A 16,480-nucleotide genomic window follows, 5' to 3' on the forward strand; every position below is an offset into this window, starting at 1 on the left:
TGAAAGATGTTCTATTGTGGATAAAATACTATCAAAACAGTATCACATGCTACAGAGAATCTTTCACGAGAGGAAATCAGCGCAGCAAACTTCATTGTTGTCTTATTTTAAGAAATTGCCACAGCCGTCCCAACCTTCAGCAACCACCACCCTTACCAGTCAGCAGCCATCAACATCAAGGCAGGATCCTCCACCAGAAGTACAATTATGACTTGATGAAGGATCAGATGATTGTTAGCATTTTTGAGCAAAAATTGCTTTGACAGTAATTGATTGGAACTGAACCTACAGTATCTGTAAGATGTGTCCAAATAGGGGATTGCTTCTTGACCTTTTGGCTAAGATCCAGTGTACAAATAGGGAAAGGAAGGAATCAAGAGTGACTTTTGAAGGGTACACATGCAAGGCCACTATTGTATGATTGTGTGTATATGCAGTCTCCAGAGTAGACTGATTCATGAAGACAGAAAGTAGATTAGTGGTTGCCCAGGGGCTACAGGAGAGGGGATGGGAGCGACTGTGCACAGTTAAGGGGTGTCTTTTTGGGGTGATAAAAAATGTCCTATAATCAGTAGCTGTCATGGTTCCATCCCTTGTGAATATACTAAAAACCACTGAGTTGTATACTTTTTTAAAAGGGTAAATTTTATGGTATGTGAATTACATCTTAACTAAAAAATAAAAGAATGACTTAAATCAATTGTCCAAGTTCTTGAGTATTAAGTGTCATAGAGAGAAGGTAAAGGCTTGGGAGGGAAAAGCAAGACAGTAGTTACATTGAAACACATCATTGTTTTGACAGCTGGAGATTAGCTACAGTCTGTTCCCACAGAGAGCTCTAAGCAGTATTTCTCAAAGTGTGGTGATTAACCAGCAGCGTTAGAAATGCACATTATCCAGCCCTAGACCAGACCTGCAGAGTCTGAAAATCTGATGATGGAGCCCAGCAATCTGTTGTTTTAACAAGCCTTTTGGCTGATTGTGATGCATGGAAAAATTTGAAAACAACTGCCCTATATCAGCGCTGCCCACTAGAAAGATAAGGTGAGCTGCAAATGTCATTAAAAATCTTCTGACACTTGGCTGGGCGTGGTGGCTTACACCTATAATCCCAGCAGTTAGGGAGGCTGAGGTGGGTGGATCACGAGGTCAAGAGATCAAGGCCAACCTGGCCAACATGGTGAAACCCCATCTATGCTAATAATACAAAAATTAGCTGGGTGTGGTGGTGCGTACCTGTAGTCCCAGCTACTCGGGAGGCTGAGGTGGGAGAATTACTTGAAACCGGGATGTGGAGGTTGCAGTGAGCTGAGGTCATGCCACTGCACTCCAGCCTGGTGACAGAGCAAGACTCTGTCTCAAAAAAAAAAAAAAAAATCTTCTGACACTCATGTTAAAAAAGTAAAGTGAAGAGGCCAAGGCTGAAGGATCACTTGAGGCTGGGAGTTCAAGAGCAGCCTGGGGAAAATAGTGAAAACCCTCTCCCTGCCCTGTCTCTACAAAAAAATTAAAAAATTAGTGGGATATGGTGGCATGCATCTGTAGTTCCAGCTGAGGTGGGAGGATTGCTTGAACGCAGGAGTTCAAGGCTGTAGAGAACTATGATCCTGTCACTGCACTTCAGACCTCAGTGAGGTCCTGTCTCAAAAAAAAAGGTAAAACGAAGCCAGGTGTGATGGCAGGGACCTGTGGCCTCAGCTACTCTAGGAGTTAGAGGCTGCCATGGGCTGTAGTTGTGCCTGTGAGTGGTCACTGCAGTCTAGCCGGGCAAATGTAGTGAGACCCCCATCTCTTAAAAAAACAAAAAAATTAAAATAAGATGAAATTAATGTATTTTATTTAACATATTCAAAGTATTATTTGAATATGTAAATGTAAAGATTCACTAATGAGGTCTTTTACATTTTTGGGGTACTAAATTTTCAAAATCCAGTGTGTAGTTTACTCTTAGAGCACATCTGAATGTGGCTTGTGACTGCCATATTGGATGAAACAGCTGTAGTGCACAGACTGTGCTACTGATCAAGTCCCACCTTGAGGTGCCAGGACTGGCCTTTTGAATGCAGTGTTAGCCCTTGGCCAGGCGGGGTGGAGGTAGCTCACAGGCTTGATGGAGAACTGTATAGAGTTCTCCGTCAACTCCAACTGTACAGAGTTGGGGAACGTGGTTGAGATGAGGGAGCAGGTGTGAGCCATTAGTTGTCAACACAGCAGCTAGAAAGGATCTGAGTGGCCACTGACAGCACCTGCTACAGGGGATGGGGAAGAATGGCCTGGTCGGGGAGTCAAGGGTAGGACAAGGAAGCTCTGGAGTTGACATATATAGTTTCCTAGTGCTTAAGCTTAGAGGCAGAGCCCAGAGAATCTTGAGTCTCGAACTACTCTCTCAATTATTAGGTGTTTAGCTTGGCTTTGGGCAGACACTGAAGATGGGGATGGTCTCTGGCTTCATGAAGACTAAGGTCAGTTTGAAAGAAAAGCTGTGCTTCCAGGAAAAGACTTACTTAAGTGTCTTCAGAGAAGGGCATGTGCTCAGAACCCCTTGGGCTCTGTTACGGTGCACAGTGAGATGCTCAATGGGTGCTTCCAAGCTCTGTGTTGTAATACAGGGATAAGACCTTCACCTGGAATTTTAGAGGCGAAAACGAAGATAAAGTAAACTAATGTTTACTTTGACTTTGGTGACATCGTATAGTTCCGTTAACCTAGTTTTGAGGAAAGTTTCTTCTTTGAAGCAGAATGCATTCTGACAATGAATTTATCCGATAAGCTGTACCATATCCCCCCTCTTTTTGTCTAAGTTATTGCGTGCTCATAATCTATGCAAGACTGTGCTAGGCGTGTTAGACATTCTTATTTAATCCTCATAGCAACACTGTGACCTGGATAAATACTATTATTATCCCTAGTGTACAAATGAAGAAACTTTTTATATATACAGAAAATGTCAGAGTCAGGGTTTGAATCCAGGTCAGAATCTATGTCTAGACCAGAGCTCTTATTGACTATATTATTCTCTGATGGTAACTCCCAAGTGGTTCTGGTATGAGTTTAAGAAAGAAGGTGACAGCTGCATATTTGGATTTAGTTTTCAGGTAATACCTCACATATTTTGACTCTTCACTGTTTATAAAAACTCATTTGATCCTTTAAACAACTCCTTAGCAAACACCTCCTTCAGGGAGGTGTCATCACCTACATTTTGTAGATGGAAACGGGGGCTCAGAAAAACGATTAACTCAATGACTCATAGCTGAGAGTTGACCCAAATCTTGTAATCTGAGGGTCAATGGCACTTCCCATGTGCCAGGCCATTTGCAGGTCAAAGTGTGGAAAATATGGCAGTATGTTATTGGGAAGTCATTTTGCACAACCTGACCTTTCTCCTTTCGACCGTGATTGGCTAAATAGTCTTTATACATAGGGTTGATTAAAGTTCTTTTTCAGAACCTTTGTTGCTAGGAAATACCTTACAAAGAAGTTTGGCCTGGGCATGTAGCCAGTTTGTTACACGCTTAACAAAAATAACAAAAGTTAAGATTCTGTGTAGAGGTCCAAATTAGCAGACTTCTACGAACGTTTTCCTGCATTTAGAAAAGAAATTTCATGTTGTGGCTTTACAAAAATTGCCTGATTGTTGACCTGATTCTTCATTATTGACTTTTCGTGAATGTTGGCCAGGAGTAAACAGGAACAGAGCCTTTATAGGGCTGACTCCAAACCAGTTCAGATTTGTGGGAATGGTTCACACTTCTATTTCTCCTTGCTAGTTGTTCTGTTATAGTTGTGTTTGCTCGTACAATGTCTACTTCTAGTTACTGGCTACCCAGTAACTAGCATCTATGCTTTTTACTACTTTGGGCTGCATTATTACAAGTTCACATGTGTACAAGCTCTGTGGAACAACATTGTATCTTTGAGTAGTAGCTGTTAGTGTTTATGTGGGAATTGCCACTGTTTTTTTTTTTTTTTTTTTTTTTTTTTTGAGACGGAGTTTCGCTCTTGTTACCCAGGCTGGAGTGCAATGGCGCAATCTCGGCTCACTGCAACCTCCGCCCCCTGGGTTCAGGCAATTCTCCTGCCTCAGCCTCCTGAGTAGCTGGGATTACAGGCACGCGCCACCATGCCCAGCTAATTTTTTGTAATTTTTAGTAGAGACGGGGTTTCACCATGTTGACCAGGATGGTCTCGATCTCTTGACCTCGTGATCCACCTGCCTCGGCCTCCCAAAGTGCTGGGATTACAGGCTTGAGCCACCGCGCCCGGCCCTGTTTTTTTTTTTTATCTCAAAATAAAAAACTTCGGAAAGCTCTTGACCAATCTGTTGTTAGATCTTGTAACCATTACAGTCTCAGCCTGTGACCTTTGAAAAATTAAAATCCTTGGAACTCAACTGTATCCTAAAATTGGGGATAAAATTTTTAACTCACAGGTATGCTTGAAGGAATATATGAGGGAGAGTCTTGGTCTTTAACGGGGATACAGTAATAATTTCCCATTCACAGTTGCTTGTTGTTCTTGGTCTTTTACTTGGTAAAGGTTTTATTTTATAAACTATATCTTGAGGGAGGTGGTGCCAAGATGGCCGAGAGGAGGCAACACTGGAATGCAGCTCCCAGCAAATGAGACGCAGAGGGCTAGAGGACTTCATGATTCCAAGTGAGGTGCCAGGTTCATTTCGGGGGGACCGGAAAGACTCTGAAAATAGCCCAGGGAAGGAGCCAAAGCAGGGCGAGAGCTGCCCAGGGAGGGTGAACCAAGACAGGGCAGGGCGTGTCCTTACCTGAAACATGCAGTTGGCTCTGAGGGTAGGGGGACTTCACCCCCTCAGTGCTCTGATTCAGATCCTGTGCTTACCTCATCCCTCTTGCAACCCATGGTCCACGAGAGCCCTGCTAGACTGAGGGGCACTGTGGGTTGTGATGCAAATCTGAACGATGGCTCCTGCCTGGTGCCACAAATTGTTGGCCAGACCTGGGTGGAAGTTTGGACTAACGCCAGTGATATGGAATAACCTATCCCACAGAAAGAGCCAGAATTGAAAGCAGGGAAACAGGCCATAAGGCCTGACAGGCCCCACCCACAACAAAACTCAAACTGAAGCCTGCACACCAGAGAGCTTGGCAGCAAATACACCAATTTCAGCTCAGGGAAGGAGAGGTGCCACTGGGAAGGCAGGACTAATATCACCTGCAAACAAACCCCAGGGGAAGACCACCCACCCAGCCACCTGAGTGAATCTGAGGCAGCCCATCAGTGCCTCTATAGGCCAAAAAGACACAGCTTCAACTGCAACAGAAAGAACGTCCACTCAGAGATTTTCCCAAAATCACCAACTTCAAAGATCAAAGGGAGGTAAACCCACAAAGATGGGAAAAAACCAGTGCAAAAAGGATGAAACCTTCAAAGACAAGGACACCTCTTCCCCTCCCAGGGATCACAACTCCTTGCCATCAGGGGAACAAAACAAGACAGAAAATGAGTTCGATGAATTGACAGAAGCAGGCTTCAAAAGGTGGCTAATAACAAACTTCTCTGAGTAAAAGACCATGTTCAAACCCAATGCAAAGAAACTAAGAACCTTGGAAAAAGGTTAGACAAAATGCTAACTAGAATAACCAGCTTAGAGAAGAACATAAATGACTTGTGATGAAGCTGAAAAACACAGCACGAGAACTTTGCGAGGCATGCCCAAGTTTCAACAGCCAAATAGATCAAGCAGAAGAGAGGATATTAGAGATAGAAGATAAAATCAATGAAATAAAATGAGAAGGCAAGATTAGAGAAAAGAGTGAAAAGAAATGAACAAAGCCTCCAAGAACTGTGGGATTATGTGAAAAGACCTAATCTACCCTTGATCAGCATACCTGAATGTGGTGGGGAGAATGAATCCAAGTTGGAAAACACTCTTCAAGATATTAAACAAGAGAACTTTCCCAACCTAATAAGGCAGGCCAACATTCAAATCTAGGAAATATGGAGAACACCACAAAGATATTCCACAAGAAGAGCAACCTCAAGGCATATAATCATCAGATTCCCCAGGGTTGAAATGAAGGAAAAATCCTAAGGGCAGCCAGAGAGAAAGATTGAGTCACCCACAAAGGAAAGACCATCAGACTCACAGCGGATCTCTTGGCAGAAACCCTACAAGCTAGAAGGAAGTGGGGACCAATATTCAACATCCTTAAAGAAAAGAACCTTCGACCCAGAATTTCATCCAGCCAAACTAAGCTTCATAAGTGAAGGAGAAATAAAATCCCTTATGGACAAGCAATTCCTGAGAGATTTCATCACTACAAGACCTGCCTTACAAGAACTCCTGAAGGAAGTACTAAACATGGAAAGGAACAACCAGTACCAGCCAGTGCAAAAACTTACCAAATGGTAAAGAACAAGGACACAATGAAGAAACCGTGTCAACTAACGGGCAAAACAACCAGCCAGTAACAAAATGGCAGGATGAAATTAAAATGTAACAATATTAACATTGAATGCAAATGGCTTAAATGCCCCAATCAAAAGACACAGACTGGCAAACTGGATAAAAAGTCAAGACCCAATGGTGTGCTGTATTAAGGAGACCCATCTCACGTACAAAGACTCACATAGACTCAAAGGGATGGAAGATCTACCAAGCAAATGGATAGCAAAAAAAAGCAGGGGTAGCAATCATAGTCTCCAATAAAATGGACTTTAAACCAACAAAGATCAAAAGAGACAAAGAAGGGCATTACATAATGGTAAAAGGATCAATGCAACAAGAAGAGCTAACTATCCTAAATATATATGCACCCAATGCAGGAGCACCCAGACACATAAAGGAAGTTCTTAACGACCTACAAAGAGACTTAGACTCCCACGCAATAATAGTGGGAGACTTTAACACTCCACTGACAATATTGGACAGATCAATGAGACAGAAAGTCAACAAGGAAATCCAGGAATTGAATGCAGATCTGGACCAAGCAGACCTAATAGATATTCACAGAACACTCCACCTGAAACCACAGAATACGCATTCTTCTCAGCACCACATCACACTTATTCTAAAATTGACCATATAATTGGAAGTAAATCACTCCTCAGCAAATGCAAAACAACAGAAATCATAACAAACAGTCTGTCAGACCACAGCCCAATCAAATTAGAACTCAGGATTAAGAAAAGCACTCAAAACTGCACAATTAAATGGAAACTGAACAACTTGCTCCTGAATGATGAATGGATAAACAATGAATTGAAGGCAGAAATAAAAATGTTCTTCAAAACCAGCGAGAACAAAGACACAACGTACCAGAATATCTGGGACACATTTAAAGCAGTGTCTAGAGGGAAATTTATAATAATAAATGCCCACATGAGAAATAAGGAAAGATCTAAAATCGACACCCTATCATCAAAATTGAAAGAGCTAGAGGAGCAAGATTAAAAAAAAAACTTAAAAGCAAGCAGAAGACAGGAAATAACTTAAAATCAGAGCAGAACTGATGGAGATAGAGACACAAAAACCCTTCAAAAATTAATAAATCCAGGAGCTGGTTTTTTGAAAAGATCAACGGAAAAGACCTCTAGACAAGGATGCCCTCTGTCACCGCTGCTATTAAATATAGTATTGGAAGTTCTAGCCAGAGCTATCAGGCAAGAAAAAGAAATAAAGGGCATTCAACTAGGAAAAGAAGAAGTCAGATTGTCCCTATTTGCAGATGACATGATCGTGTATTTAGAAGACTTCATCATCTCAGCCCAAAACTTTCTTAAGCTGATGAGCAACTTTGGCAAAGTTTCAGAATACAAAATCAATGTGCAGAAATCATAAGCATTCCTATACACCAACAGCAGACAAACAGAGATCCAAATCATGAGTGGACTCCCATTTACAATTGCTACAAAGAGAATAAAATGCCTAGAAATACAACTTATAAGGGATGTAAAAGATCTCTTCAAGGAAAACTACAAACCACTGCTCAAGGAAATAAGAGAATACACAAACAGATGGAAAAACATTCCATGCTCATGACTAGAAAGAATCAATATTGTGAAAATGGCCATACTGCCCAAAGTAATTTATAGATTCAATGCTATCCCCATCAAGTTACCATTGACCTTCTTCAGAGAACTGGAGAAAACTACTTTAAACTTCATATGGAACCAAACGAGAGCTCGCATAGACAAGACAATCATAAGCAAAAAGAACAAAGCTGGAGGCATCACGCTACCTGACTTCAAACTATACTACCAGGCTACAGTAATCAAAACAGCATGGTACTGATACCAAAACAGAGATATACAACAGAACAAAGGCCTCGGAGGCAATGCCACACATCTACAACCATCTCATCTTTGACAAACCTGACAAAAACAAGCAAGGTCAAGAGATCGAGACCATCCTGGCCAACATGGTGAAACCCTGTCTCTACTAAAAATACAAAAATTAGCTGGGTGTGGTAGCATGCACCTGTAGTCCCAGCTACTCGGAGGGCTGAGGCAGGAGAATTGCTTGAATCTGGGAGGCAGAGGTTGCAGTGAGCCGAGATTGGGGCACTGCACTCCAGCCTGGCACCTGGCAACAGAGTGAGACTCTGTCTCAAAAAATAAAAAAATTTAAAAAAACTGTATCTTTAACCTCCACTTTTGTATAGAGATTACATTTTACAATATGGGGCTTGACTCTTTAAAAAATAGTTGTATAAATTTTTGAGTTTATTTAAAAATGTTGCTATGAAAACACATTTTTCTTATTTGAGTTGCTGTCCTCTTAGAAAATCCTAAGAGGTGATACTGGTTGGTTGCCTTTTGCTGATTTTTTTCCTCCTTTTTTTCCATCTAGGTTTATCAGTGTCAATTGGGAAATTCTCTCTTTTTCTGTCTCTCTCTCTTTTCTTTCTCTTTTTTCTTTTCTTTCTTTTCAGTGGGGTCTTGCTCTGTTGCCCAGGCTGGAGTACAGTGGTGTGATCTTGGCTCACTGCAGCCTCAAACTCCTAGGCTCAAGTGATACTCCCACTTCTGCCATCCGAGTAGCAGGGATTCCAGGTGTGTACCACCGTGCCTTGCTTAGTCACTTTTCTTAATATTTTCAAGCATTAAAATATGCTTTCTTCACAAACAGTTTAATGAATGAGAAATGTTCTTGATAACTAGTATTGCTTTCTCACATTTATCAGCCAAACCACTTTTGTACCAGAAAATGTAAATAAGAAGTCATACTCAAGACATCAGCAAATATAAAAATCATACTTTATTATTTTCTGGCCAGTGTTAAATTTGAAGCTCCTTGAGACCAAGACTCTTGTTTTGTGTTTTTTAAAGTTCTGTGTGGTCTGTGACATTTCTGACCTCGCTCTATCCTTTTGCATGATCAGAAAGTCATTCTTCAGATTTGCTTGGCCTGTCAACAATTCTTATTTTGCTCTTCTGGAGATTGTTTTGATACCTTTTGTTTCTCTTATATGCCAAGGGGCTGTGTCTGTAGATATGATTTCCCTTCTGTAATTATGGTATATTGCCTAGAACTACATTTACTGATAAAACACTTTTGCTAGAAGCTAACTGGAAGAAACACCGTGAAAAAATGTTCTAAAGCCCATCAAGTAATTGTAATTTATTTTGCTTTCCTTTTTTTGTAGCATGTTTCACACTATTCAAGAAAGCACTTAATGGTGTCCCGTAATCTTGGTTCAGTGGGATATGATTCTAATGAAAAAGTAAGTATTTAAAAGATTTTCTCATCAACTAAGTTATCATGGCCTTACTTTCTTGTCTCCACACTGTGTTCAGTGGACAGATGAGATTTTTGTTAAGGGTGTGTGGTCATTGATCACTGTAGCATTATATGTTTCTATAGGTGCTCAATCTTTCGGTATTCTGTTTTTCATTGTGGGCTACAGTCTGAATCTTTTAAATTTTATATTTGTATCTTTACCAAAATTTAATGCATTTACAATGTGTTTCCTTCATTTTCAGTAGAATAACTAAGAAAACATTTGTTCTTAAAGACTGGGCAGTTGACAGATTTTGATTCAACTATTGAGTTTTTCTTTCCTTTACTTAATTTTTTTTTTTTTTTTTGAGATGGAATCTCACTCTGTCGCCCAGTCTGGAGTGCAGTGTCACGATCTCGGCCCACTGCAACCTCTGCCTCCGAGGTTCAAACAATTCTCCCACCTCAGCCTCCTGAGTAGCTGGGATTACAGGCACATGCCACTGCACCTGGCTAATTTTTGTATTTTTAGTAAAGACAGAGTTTCACCATATTGGGCAGGATGGTCTCAAACTCCTGACCTCAGGTGATCCACCTGCCTTAGCCTCCCAAAGTGCTGGGATTACAGATGTGAGCCACTGTGACTGGCCTATATGATTCATTTAGCTTGAAGGTAATTTTATATATTATAAATTTCGGGAAAAGGGGTTTCTAATGAAAAAGCTATTACAATAATGTTTGAGCCTTGTAGGGACTAGAAGTGATTGGAAATAAAACGTGGTTTCCTGCCATGAAGGCATCAAAGAGGGCAGGAGCAGAGTTTTGGTTAAGAAGGGATTGTTCAAGGTGAATACCATCAAAATACAACTGACAGGAATGATTCTTTGAGAATGACATGTGTGAGGTATCTTCTGAATCATCTGCTCAAGTACATAATACTACTTTCCAGATTCTTTTGAATCTGGAGGCTTAGAGGAAGAAGGAGTCTATATATCTTCTGTCCATTAGAAATACAATGTGAAACACAATTGCAGGATGATATGATTTGGCTCTGTGTCCCCTCCCAAATCTCATCTTGACCTTTAATCCCCATGTGTTGAGGGAGGGAGGTGATCAGATCATGGGGGTGGTTCCCCCAGGTTGTTCTCATGATAGTGAGTTGGTTCTCACAAGATCTTATGGTCTTATAAGTGTTTGGAAGTTCCTCCTTTGCACTACTCCCCTGCCACCTTGTGAAGAAGGTGCCTGCTTTCCTTTTGCCGTGATTGTAAGTTTCCTAAAGGCTCTCCAGCCATGCAGAACTGGAGTCAATTAAACCTTTGTTTATATATTACCTAGTCTTGGGTAGTATCTTCATAGCAATGTGAATATAGACTAATACACAAAACAAATGTAATTTTCAATCTTCTTTTTCTCTCTCTTTTTTTTTTGAGATAGAGTTTCACTTTTGTTGCCCAGGCTGGAATGCAATGGTGCCATCTTAGCTCACTGCAACCTCTGCCTCCTGGGTTCAAGTGATTCTCCTGCCTCAGCCTCCTGAATAGCTGGGGATTATAGGCATGTGCCACCACACCTGGCTAATTTTTGCATTTTTAGTAGAGATGGGGGCTTTCACCATCTTGGCCAGGCTGGTCTCAAACTCCTGACGGCAAATGATCTGCCCGCCTAGGCCACCCCAAGTGCTAAGATTACAGGCATGAGCCACTGCACCCAGCCAATTTTCAATTTTCTAATAGCCACATTAAAAAAAAGTAAAGAAACAGGTGAAATTAATTTTAATAATATCTTAATATCTAAAATGTTATTGTGATAAATATTGTCCTCGTGGCCATTACCTAATAGATGAGGTAATGCACAGAAATGATTCCTCACAGAGTCTGCTGTATATAAAATGTGTGTCCTAAATATCAGCTGCTTAATATTATCCGTAATTGAATTTTGCACATTTTGAAACTGAGACTCAAAGGCCATGCATAGTGAGTAGCTGGGTGTAAACAAATGCCTGTCCAATCCAGAGCTGGTTGACTTATCTGTTGTGCTGTACCCTTTCTCAGAAGAGTTGAGCAAGTGACCCAGTGTCCAGAGTTCTGCCGTCATTCCAACAAGTACCCAGTGCAGGGCCAACTCAGTCCTCTTGGTCTCTGAATGGAGTGTGGTGCTAGCTGTGGAGTTAGAGCCCAGGAGAGAGAGCATGTCAACCTAGGGAAGGGAAAAGGAAGAATGAGCGGTAGAGAGAAAATGGATTCAGAGAAAAATAACTAGGCCAGGCGCGGTGGCTCACACCTGTAATCCCAGCACGTTGGGAGGCTGAGGCGGGCGGATCACAAGGTCAGGAGTTTGAGATCAGCCTGGCCAAGATGGTGAAACCCCATCCCTACCAAAAATACAAAAATTAGCCAGGTGTGGTGGCGAGCGGCTGTAGTCCCAGCTACTCAGGAGGCTGAGGCGAGAGAATTGCTTGAACCCAGGAGGCGGAGGTCGCAGTGAGCCGAGATTGTGGCACTGCACTCTAGCGTGGACGACAGAGTGAGACTCCTAAAAAAAAAAATTCTGAACTGCATGCATCTATAATTTATTTAAAAGAAAATTTTATGTATGGAAGATTAATTGATATGATTAGTTTTACAGAGTTTTATGCACCAATTGGTAATACATTAATAGCCCTGAACAGAGAAGATGTGTCAGGTGCAGGTATTTGTTCTGATATAGATTTTCCCCAGTTACACATATAGGAGCACCCTCCTAAATTCATAGCAGTCTGACATGTGACCCAAAGGGTGAAGAACAGCAACCATAGCTAATGCTGAATGACTATGGATTACATGCTAGACATTATTCTAAACACTTAAAGGGTGGTAATTCATAGCATTCTCTTGTGGCAGGTGCTGTTTTTGCCCTTATTTTAGGTACTAGGAAATGAGGGGCAAGAAGGATGACTTGTTCATAGCGGGACACACAGGCGGAGAACATAGAGTGTTGGGAGTTCAGCCTGGGCGGCTTGGCTGCAGACTTGACTGGCAATGACCATTCTGTTGCTTGAACAGAAAGTAGAATGGGAATTCTTACTTAATTCTTCCAATGTTACCATGATTTGTTGTCTTTGCTGTAACAGTTGCTTAATATATAATTTCTAGCAGTGGTGTTTGTGGTGATTATCAGATGTGGTCTGTGTCACAGTTAATATTAACATCACATATTAAACCCATTCAAGAAAGTGTAAATATTGTTTTCTAAAGGTATGCTTACTGCTTAAGAGGGATTTACCATGACCATTTAGATACAGAAAAGTAGATGATTGTGCATTTTCAGACCTGAGGTCTGAGCAAGGCTCTTGAGTGGCTTAGAGTTTTATCAAATTAGAAGTTTACTTATTTTATTTATTTATTTTTTTTGAGACAGAGAGTCTAGGCTGGAGTGCAGTGGGGCCATCTCGGCTCACTGCAATCTCCGCCTCCTGGGTTCAAACGGTTCTCCTGCCTCAGCCACCCAAGTAGCTGGGACTACAAGTGCCTGCCACCATGCCTGACTAATTTTTATGTTTTTAGTAGAGACAGGGTTTTACCATATTGGCCAGGCTGGTCTTGAACTTCTGACCTTGTGATCCACCCACCTTGGCCTCCCAAAATGCTGGGATTACAGGCATGAGCCACTGTGCCTGGCCAGTTTACCCAATTTTAAGGCAGGGGCTTGCCTTAGGTTGGTGGAGTTAAGACATATGTAATGTAAAGGTTAAGCCAAGACCTAGAAAGCTTTTTTGAGTTCTGAGATTCTGAACTTTTTCCTGTATCTTAAAATATTGCTTTAGGCCGGGGGTGGTGGGTCAGATTTGTAATCCTAGCACTTTGAGAGGCCAAGGCAGGTAGATCACCTGAAGTCAGGAGTTCAAGACCAGCCTGGCCAACATGGAGAAACCCTGTCTCTACTAAAAATACAAGAAAATTAGCCAGGCGTGGTGACATGCACCTGTAATCCCAGCTACTCGGAGGCTGAGGCAGGAGGATGGCTTGAACCTGGGAAGTGGAGGTTAAAGTGAGCCGAGATCGCACGACTGTACTCCAGCCTGGGCGACAGAGCGAGACACTATCTCAAACAAACAAATAAACAAAAACTGCTCTAAGTTATATCAAAGTACTTTTTAAAAGACCATATATAACTCTTAACTCTTCTTTTAAAAATATAACTGTTTTTTTTTGTAGTTCCATTAAACTGAAAAACAATTCACAAATCCAGAAATAACTGTGCTAATATATATTACATCCAGTTTACTTAGAATGGTGTGTTTTAAAAAACGATTAGCTAGTATAATGTTAGAGTAGGAAGAAAATCTTACTAAATAGCTTTCCATTTGAATGCTGCCAGTTTATGTGGAAATCAAGGCCTACAGAGATTGATTTGCTTAAAGTTAAATAAGTCATTATTGGCAAAGCTGGACTTGTATTTAGGTCTCTAGATAAACACAGGATCCACAACTTCTCTATTTGGTCTCAGCTGCTTCAAAATTTGGTGGTTATTCAAACTTAATATTGTATTCAAATGGTGTAATCTGCTTAGTCTGGGCATTTTTGGACATAAGCGCAATTGGTACCTATTCTGAGTTACTGAAAATATGCCCTGACCCGATAGAGATGGCAGATAAATTATACTTACGTAGTGTCAGACTTTCCTTTGAAAACAACTTATGACACTTAGAATTTCCCAGAATTTAGAAAATAAATTGACAAGTAATTTTGATCAAAGTTTTTTTTTTTTTTTTGGGAGACGGAGTCTCACTCTGTTGCCAGACTGGAATGCAGTGGTGCCATCTTGGCTCACTGCAACCCCTGCCTCCTGGGTTCAAGCAATTCTCCTGCCTCAGCCTCCCGAGTAGCTGGGATTACAGGCGTGCACCACCACACCCAGCTAATTTTTGTATTTTTAGTAGAGACAGCATTTTACCATGTTGACTAGGCTGGTCTGACCTCGTGATCCACCCACCTTGGCCTTGCAAAGTGCTGGGATCGCAAGTTTGAGCCACTGCGGCTGCCCTTGACCAAAGTTTTTTAGTGTCCAAAATATTTGAAGATTTTCTTTTGGTTAGAGAATTTATAAATACCTCCAGTGTGAATACATTCACCTAGTCTACTGAAGCTATAACAAAGTAATTATAGACCCTGATCATATCAGATTAATTTAGTAATTCCCTGGTTGTAAATGAATATACTATTTATAGTATTTAATATTACTCTAAGAAGTAATGTTTATTAGGATTATTTTCAAGGTTTATGTTGGAAAAACTTGGTGTCTTTTGCTCCCAAAGTAAGAGTAACAATTTCTAATATGTTTTTTCTCTCTTCAGACTTTTGATAAAATTCTTGTTGCTAATAGAGGAGAAATTGCATGTCGGGTGAGTAGAATTTTCATTTTATTTTTCATTTTACTCTATGAAATTATTTATTATTGAATCCCTTTAAATGTGAGTCACTATTAATAGACATTAATGTATTTTAAAATAGGTTATTAAAACTTGCAAGAAGATGGGCATTAAGACAGTTGCCATCCACAGTGATGTTGATGCTAGTTCTGTGAGTATTTTTTGCTTTGTTTAAATCAGGACTTAATTTGGGGTCAAGTAGAAAAAAATGAAAGATGCAGGCTTTTTTTCTTGGACTGCAAAAGATATATTCAATTTTAAAAACTGTTTAATTGTTGACTGTTGTGTTAAGCAAAATGACAGTATCACAATATCGTCTATATGTGCCTTAAGTATTTTCTTTTCAAAGCTTTAAAAATTTACATGGAAAAATTGCCAGCTGATTGCTGGTCACCGAGTAGATTTAAGCAAAGCATGAGAAAGTTTGAGTCAAAGAGTAATGAAATGTGTACACAGTGCTCCTTTATGAGAGCACTTTTCCCCAGCATAACTCCGGTATCACTAAGGGAATGCTATAATTGTTTAACCTTTCCTAAATGCTTCAACGTGTTCAGTTGAAAGTTTCATAAATGAAAGATAGGCTAATGCTAATTGGATATGAACAAAAGAAGGTATAGCATAAAGGAGACATACTTTTATTTGGTGCTTTTAACACAGCAGGGTTTTTTGTTTTTGTTTTTGTTTTTGAGATAGAGTCTTGCCCTGTTGCCCAGGCTGCAGTGCAGTGGTGCAATCTTGGCTCACTACAACCTCTGCCTTCCAGGTTCAAGCGATTTTCCCACCTCAGCCTCCCAAGTAGGCATTACAGGCACCTGCCATCATGTCTGGCTAATTTTTGTATTTTTATAGAGATGGGGTTTCACCATGTTGGCCTGGCTGGTGTTAAACTGATCTCGTGATTCCTTCGCCTTGGCCTCCCAAAGTGTTGGGATTACAGGCGTGAGCCACCATGCCTGGCCCACGGCAGGCATTTCTTTAGTAGTAATGAATTATGAATGACTAGAAAGAAATCCCAATGGAAAAGCATGTAAATTATTAGAATTTTATGGCATGAAATATAAGTAGTTGAATGCCAACGCAAGCATTGTTTCTCATTTTCTCACACTTCTTTTGATAATGGGATTCTTTGGTAGGGTCCATTGCTTAATGACAGGGATATGCATCATTAGGTGAGTTCAATCTCATGTGAACATTACAGAAGGTACTTACACAAACCTTGATGATATAGCCTTGTACACACCTAAATGGTATAGCCTCTTCCTCCTGTGCTCCAAACCTGTACAGCATGTGACTGTGCTAAATACTGAAAGCAGTCGTAACACAATGCTAAGTATTTGTGTATATAAGCATATCTAAACACAGGAAGGGTA

At 40.7% G+C, this 16,480-nt stretch overlaps 1 protein-coding gene across 10 annotated transcripts in view; it reads left to right on the forward strand.

The window, feature by feature from the left end:
* Positions 1-16,480, forward strand: part of PCCA (propionyl-CoA carboxylase subunit alpha) — a 433,256-nt gene that overhangs the window by 7,484 nt on the left and 409,292 nt on the right. For 9 of the 10 annotated variants that reach the window (XM_054246197.2, XM_002742504.6, XM_002742506.6 and 6 more), the window contains 3 exons: positions 9,627-9,704; positions 15,036-15,083; positions 15,193-15,261. In XM_054246197.2, the coding sequence (XP_054102172.2) occupies positions 9,627-9,704; positions 15,036-15,083; positions 15,193-15,261 (195 nt within the window). Of the gene's footprint in view, positions 1-8,912; positions 9,034-9,626; positions 9,705-15,035; positions 15,084-15,192; positions 15,262-16,480 lie in introns of all 10 variants that reach the window. The other variant, XM_035293344.3, reaches the window with a different exon arrangement.

Source organism: Callithrix jacchus, chromosome 1 (assembly GCF_049354715.1).
Source record: "Callithrix jacchus isolate 240 chromosome 1, calJac240_pri, whole genome shotgun sequence".
NCBI classification, from domain to species: domain Eukaryota; kingdom Metazoa; phylum Chordata; class Mammalia; order Primates; family Cebidae; genus Callithrix; species Callithrix jacchus.